This window comes from Porites lutea, chromosome 5 (genome assembly GCF_958299795.1).
Source record: "Porites lutea chromosome 5, jaPorLute2.1, whole genome shotgun sequence".
In the NCBI taxonomy this organism is placed as follows: Eukaryota; Metazoa; Cnidaria; class Anthozoa; order Scleractinia; family Poritidae; genus Porites; species Porites lutea.
In genome coordinates this window covers 39,313,607-39,320,677 of record NC_133205.1, presented here as the reverse complement: position 1 = coordinate 39,320,677, position 7,071 = coordinate 39,313,607, and the positions used below count along the sequence as shown (strand labels likewise).

Sequence of the window (7,071 nt, the reverse complement as noted above, 5' to 3'; positions counted from 1 at the left end):
TGCTCCTAAACCGCACGGAAACGCTTGCTACGCAGGCTACGAATTATTGTAATCCATATCCTTAGTATTTTTCCTTTCCAATTTTTATGTTGTACGTGATTTCCGCCTCTTCCTTTTTATTGCGACATTTTCCACCTATATAATATTGTGATTGCTACATAAGTTCAGTAACATCTGTAAACCTGAAGAAGGCTGGTATGGCCAGCCCCGGGGGCCAGCCGAAATATTGTTATAGAAAACAATACACGTCGTTTTAAATCAGCTTTGCAGTCGTCTTTGGACTTCTCGTTCTTGGTTCTTTATATTTTAGCTGATTTGATCTCTTTCTAGAGATCCAACGTTTACAACTAGCAGGATCTTCGTCCACGGTTTTTGCAGTTAATTTAATCATTTATAAACAACCTACTATGCCGTAAACTCTGTGCCGCAGGGCCTATTTGAGCTTATATCCGAGGGGGCTTACAACTAGAATAGAATAAAGTCCCAATCAAATCGTCATAATAAATCATTTAGACGGGGTTAATGTGAGAGAGGGCTTTTAATCGGATGTTTTTTTTTTCGTTTACTGGTAGATGGGCCTATAACTGGGAGAAATTTTAATCGGCAGATTACGGTATCAAGGGAAGATAAAGCCTTTATCATCTCTTTACCGTACACAGACGTCAGTTCCACTAGTTGATCTACATCACCCCAAGCTCGTTAGCCTGCCTATCAGGCGCTTGGAAGTAATGGCGCAACCCATTTTTCCTGCGCCCATTACTTCCAAGCGGCTGCTACGCAGGCTACAAGCCCATATCAAGTCAAGTCAAACTATATTTAGGCTGGGTGGGTGGATGTTGCAAGCCAACAGGCAAATTAACGCGTACAAGTTCTCTTTCTTCAGGGGCACCCAACGACTTTTTTCTGTAAAATATCTGTTCGGAGAAACAAATATTGCCTAGAATTTTCTGTTACTTTAGGACGGCATTCACGTACAGTTTTCGAAGCTTATCTTATATATTCCCTACGATTTTCTGAAGTTTAATTTTCACATTTTACATCCCAAGTTAGGCTATTTTTCGTAGGAAAAAGGGAACCTAAAGTTTCGGATTCAAAAATGTGGTGACGTTAAGAATCAGAAAATGTCTTACGTTCGTGATAGATCAGTAATGATTTCATCTAAAATTTACAGAAAAATAATACTCAAGCCCTTGTAATTTCGAAAAGACGCAAGTTCCCCTAGGATGACCGAACAGATACAAATTTTATAGCGCCGCTTATAATTAGAATGCATTTCTAGATATCTAGAAGTACTCTGGATAGCTTGAAAAGTGTTTTCAATGTATTTAGGAGGAAACCATCGTTGGGTAGGCCTTTCCCGATTGCGCTGAGCACCTTTTGAGCACTTTTTTGAGTTTGGAGCACTATTTTGCATTTTGAGCACCCTTAAGCACTTTTCGCACTATGGGCAACATTTGAGCAATATTTCACATTTCGAACAAATTTCGAGTAACATATGTCTTCTAAAACACTTTAAAGCAAAAACTGTGTGTCGCTTACAACGAGAATTGTGTTCCAGGTCATAAATTTGAATAACTAATGATGTTGTCAAGAATAAAAGACCGTTGTCATGGAAAGGCACCTGGACTTATCCTCACTGAGCGTGAGAACAGAAGTTTCTGATTGGCTGATGTATCATGCGTGTGTCATCTCAAATTTCTAAATCATCTGATGCTAGTACTGCTGAATTTTTTTACAATTCGTAACCGGCTTTAGTTTTTTAAAAATATTATTGTTCTATATTCTATCAACCTTTCGTAACAACCTGTCGAATAGCACTACGCAAAATAGATTATTAATTACTTCAGTAAAAATTGACATATTTACGAAAAGCTTAGAGGTAACTGTTCACAACTTTTAGCACTTTTGAGCACTTTTTTTGAGATTTTGAGCACTTTTTGAGCACTTTTTAGCCATTTTTGCCAGCACTTTTTTAGGATTTTACGAGCGCAATCGGGAAAGGCCTATCGTTGGGTGGCCCTCAGTTTCTTTGTTAGAACTGTCCCCGGTTTTGAATGCCTTACCCCGTATACGCTGTTAATGTTACTGCCTTTCACTCAAGTATTTCAAGTTATCGTGAGTTCGTAGCAAATAACCGGAAATAAGGAAATAAGCAAAGGAATGGGAACGGAATGCAACTATCATGCATACTTCACTTCAAGGGCAGCAAGTAATATTTTGAAAAAGGAATTGAGCTTGATTAATATACTGAGATGGACACTTGGAGTAGCCTGTTCCTGGCTCCGAGCTGAGTGTAGTCGGGTCCGCTGAACTGAGAAAGTGCGTGCCTTTCACTTTCACGTCTTTATCTTCCCCACTATCTGAGAGCCTGGAACAGGCTAGAAGTGGAGTGAAAAAAGCGAAAAAACTAAGAATTTACACGAAGAATTCCTGTTTGATTGTTTTTTCTTGGTTTTTTTTTTATGGCTCGAGTTATCGTGGGTAGAATTATATAGATCAGTGATCTGAAAGGAAAACAAAAATTATTTCGAGTTAGCAGGAGGTTCGAGTTACCGAGGTACATTGGGCGCGATCCATTCAACCCAAATTCCGACCTGTCCGACCGGGAAAAGTGGTCCACCTCAAAAGGTGGGCCAGTTTTTTCGAAACTTTTCCGGTTGGACCGAACCGATCCATTGAGTTTTGGACCGAAATTTCCGGAAATTTTGGTTGAATGGATCGCGCCCAATAAATGTGTGTAGGAAATCCCACGTAACTGTAGTTTACGCGCATTTTTACGCGCTTTGTTTTTTCCCGCTAGTTAGTACTCTTCACCAGGCTTCTGCGGCCAATATGGCGGCGCATGCGAGTACTTCAACAAAATCCAGCCGAAAAAAAAAGGAACTCTCTGATGCAGCTTGAGTAGTAGCATGTTAGCAAGGTCACTGGAGCTGGAGAAATCAAAATGCGTTTTTCCCTCGCAAGAAAAGGACGTTTTGCTTTAGTTGATTTCAGAAGAACGCTCTCTACCCTAATATCGTTTGACGAAGCCCATGTTCGTGACAAGTTCAAAGGTCTAGGACGCGGCGATGTTACGGTAACTAAACTGCGGGAAAACCAGCGGGGAATTGCAGTAATAACACTCATGAATCCCGAGCGTAAAAATGCTTTGACAGGCTATATGATGGTGAAACTAGCCGAGGCTGTTGACGAACTTGAACAATGGCAAGATGGCAAAGCTCTTGTTTTACGTGGTAGTGAAGGATATTTTTGTTCGGGAGGTGATTTAAGCGTTGTTAAGGCGATCAATACTCCGGAAGAAGGGAACATCATGTGTGCCTTCATGCAAAGAACGCTTAGTCGGCTGGGAAGGCTTCCCCTTATCAGCGTGGCTGCAGTTGAAGGAAGAGCATTAGGCGGAGGGGCTGAGGTGAGTGCAGAAATTAATACCACACATGCAAGACATGCCAGAGACAGAGTCAGGGGCGGGGTGCTGTGGTCCCGGGGGGGCACTTGGGTATTTTTTGGGTGGGTATGTGCCTCCCGGGACTCCAAATTGGCACCCCTCTCTAAAAAAAATTTCTCCTAAAATTGATACCCCGTTCTAGAAATGGGCCAATTTTTTACACCCCTTTCTAGAATTCGCCCTAAAACTAATACCCCATTCTAGAAATGGGCCAATTGTTTATACTCCGTTCTAGAAAGTTTGTAAATTGAAATAGCCCTGTTTTTTTAAAAAGATATTTCTTTATTTGTTCGACTTATACATCAAATAAATGCTTCTTCATAATCAGCAACAATTTTAAGCAGAAGATAAAGCCGCGATCCACAATTTTTTATACCCCGTTCTAGAAAACGCCTCTGAAATGGATACCCCGTTCTAAATCAGGAGCTTCAAAATCACGACCCCGTTGGGCGGCACATACCCGTATAGGTAATGTATGGGAGTACCCCCCCGCCCCCGGGGTCCACCTACCCTTAACCCATTTACCATCTACCCTTCTTTGATAGCCCAGATACCCTTGCCTTCTTTAACTTGGACACAGACTTTGTATCTGTGTGAGCGAGTAGCATCCCTCCAAGTAAAGTCTCTGGATCTATCTATCTATCTAATGAATTTGTTTTCTAATTCATTAGTTATCTTATTTTTATTATTTAGACACGACCCCACAAGCGAAGCGTCGCTTTTAATACTTATCATGCATAAATAAAGATTATTGATTGATTGATTGATTGATTCTTCCTTGAAGGGGCCCATCAAACAGACCAGGCAACTCCCATGTATTTTGGTCACAGTATTTCCATAGATCATTTTGTCGACAGTTTTCACTGATTAGCCATATCCTGATTAGCTGCCTCTCAATCTTCAAAGATGAGAATAGTGTTGGAAAAATCCAAGGAAGATTCATTAGCCAATGAATTGGGCAGCTACACCCACAGGCATAGCCTGTGTCACAGATGTAATATAAACCCGGCAATAACATTTGTAAAACAGTGTCAAGATCCTTATACTGGACCCCCAAAGGAATCAACAAATTACAAGAAGTGGGTTTCAAATTTTCCTTTAACCTGATTGGCCAATCAAACAATAACTTCTTTAACAGGCCAATTGTGGCATGTACTCAAATCCTGTTACACAACTGGGGACCCTGAACAAGGATTTTGGCACTGTCTCTCAGATGGACTTAACTGGAAGTTAGGTTTTGTCTGTGGTGCAAGCTGCCACACAGACATTACATAGTATTTATCTTATTGTTTTTTCACATCATAGCTGGCAGTAGCCTGTGATTTCCGTCTCATGTCTAAAAGTGCAGAGATCAGATTTGTGCAAGTGAAGATGGGCCTGACACCAGGGTGGGGTGGGGGAACTCGCCTTGTAAGGTTATTAGGTCAACAGCAAGCACTACAGCTACTAGGCAAAGGACAGAAAGTAGACCTGTCATATGGACGGCAGTTAGGTCTAGTTGATGGTGAGCTGCCAACAAACCAGGTCAGACTTTGTTTATTGCCTAAGATAATGAGTAGATCGATGTGAAGGAACTTTTAAAAGAACTCTAAATGTCCCAAGTTTTCACTATTATAATTTTTTTTATATTAGAAGAGTGCACAACATTTATTAGGTGGGGAAATTTGGAAATTTAATTTGACAGTACAGTTTATTTCCACTTGAAGGCAGGTACTGTGCTCAGAGTACACTAGTGCCAGTACCCGGACTTCTAATGAAACTCCTGTATATCACAGCAACATAGAAGATATTGGGTACATAAATTTGTAATTTTGTAATTTGTTTACCCACGGAGCACTTAAGAGTTCTTACAAACTCATTTGAACGTGTCGGTGCATTCCGGATCAAATTGGAATTGGAAGTGTTACTTAACAGGTTAAGTAAGTCCTAATAGTTAATTGGCAAGAGGCAGTCATGTTAGATCTTTATAAGGTGACCCAGGAAATTCACCAACACTGAAGTAGAAAAAAACCCCTCATGATTTCTGAGGAACAGATCGTCTTCTCTATAGCCATTACTGACCACTGTAAACCCAACCATGAACTGACTGTAATTTACATACTATCTCTTCACTGTCACTGCGAAAGATGAAGGTTGCCTCTGGAAACTAAAAAGGTGGCTTTCTTTCTCTTTCCTGTTTTCTTTTCTAGGATGTAGTGACAAGTTGCTGTGATTGGTTATCAGAGTTCCTTGAAGCAGACACCTCTGTTCTTAGAGGAATCAAGGGCGTGGTTTCTGCTGGAGATCATTTAGGAAATCAAGATGAACTAGATAAGGAAAGGCAAGTCCATTATTCCCTTGAGTTATAGCCACGGTTAATTGTGGAAACTTGTGTAAACCAACACTCAAAGTGCTAGGCTGTAGTGGTCATTTAGACAAGGTGGTCACTAGCGAGAGTCAAACTGGAGGAGATCTCTACCTTGGAACAGGTCTAATTATTGTTTTGTGGTTTTGTGGCTGGCTGGCATATCCTGATCTTTGCTGTGATGGGACTTATTAATTAACATTTGGATTCCTGAAATGTTTTGGGTGTTCATGGTTTTCTTAGTGTGTCAGTAAAGTTGTCACATCATGAAGGCAAGTAACTGAGGAATCCTATTGTCTTGATTGATGGTTGTTGGATATAAAGTGACAACAGTCCCACAAACTTTGCAATGCTAAAATAATGCAAAATTTTATCACCAATACAAGGAAATTATAATGTATTGTTTATCAAGTAACCCATGACAGGACTACATAAATTATAAATAATGGAGACTTTGTGGCTTTTGACTCTTGACTGGTTTAAATGATCATCTAAAAGAAGGGAGGCGAAGATACAGTAAGTTGATTTACATGTACGAGGCAATTCAACCAATTGATTCAGATCCATTTTCATTGCTTCACAGGTCAATTTTTACATCTGTATGGGGAGCTGAAGCAAACAAGCAAGCTTTAGAACAATCCATGAAACATAATTGATAATAAAACTGTTTTAATTGTTAAATTTTAAATATTAGACTAAAATTCCTGTAAACACACTACTCTCACTCACAAGGTCACATGTATAAACTGCTACAGTAGGAAATGTTTCTTTTTTAATAATTATTACACCCCATATTAAGCCAGATACCCTTGCCCTCTTCTGCTCAGGGAGGTGATTGGGTTGTAATAATGAAGAACTAAGTATTACATAAATGGGGACATGGAATCAACCAACCAGTGATGTTCATTTCATCAATATAGGTGCTGGCTTAGAGAGAGTGCAATAAATAACCAAAGAACGGAATACTTCGGTACGTGGGTTACTTACAACAATTACGACCCTTTGCAGCTTGAAATTCACATTCTATAAAACTGCCATGCTGTAGAATAAGGGATGCACTGGGGCAAGACAAAGGGCTTGCATCATTTAAAATGGGAATTTTGTTTGTTTGTCTTGTCCCAGTCAGGGTTCGTACAGGTCATGGAAAACTTGGAAAGTCATGGAATTTAGGAATTTAATTTTCCAGGCCTGGAAAGTCATGGAATTTATTGTCGGTCCTTGAAAGTCATGGAAAATTAAAGTTTTTTTTGATAGATTAGTTACTGCAGATGACAAGGCAAGG

At 40.0% G+C, this 7,071-nt stretch overlaps 1 protein-coding gene across 1 annotated transcript; it reads left to right on the top strand.

Annotated features, from left to right (window-relative positions):
- The first annotated feature begins 2,831 nt into the window (after positions 1-2,831).
- LOC140938576 (ethylmalonyl-CoA decarboxylase-like) lies at positions 2,832-7,066 on the top strand. Its single transcript, XM_073388068.1, has 4 exons — positions 2,832-3,409; positions 4,751-4,969; positions 5,635-5,765; positions 6,373-7,066. The coding sequence occupies exons 1-4, from the start codon at positions 2,945-2,947 to the stop codon at positions 6,443-6,445; spliced, it is 888 nt and encodes a 295-aa protein (XP_073244169.1). The 5' UTR covers positions 2,832-2,944; the 3' UTR covers positions 6,446-7,066.
- Positions 7,067-7,071: the final 5 nt, after the last annotated feature.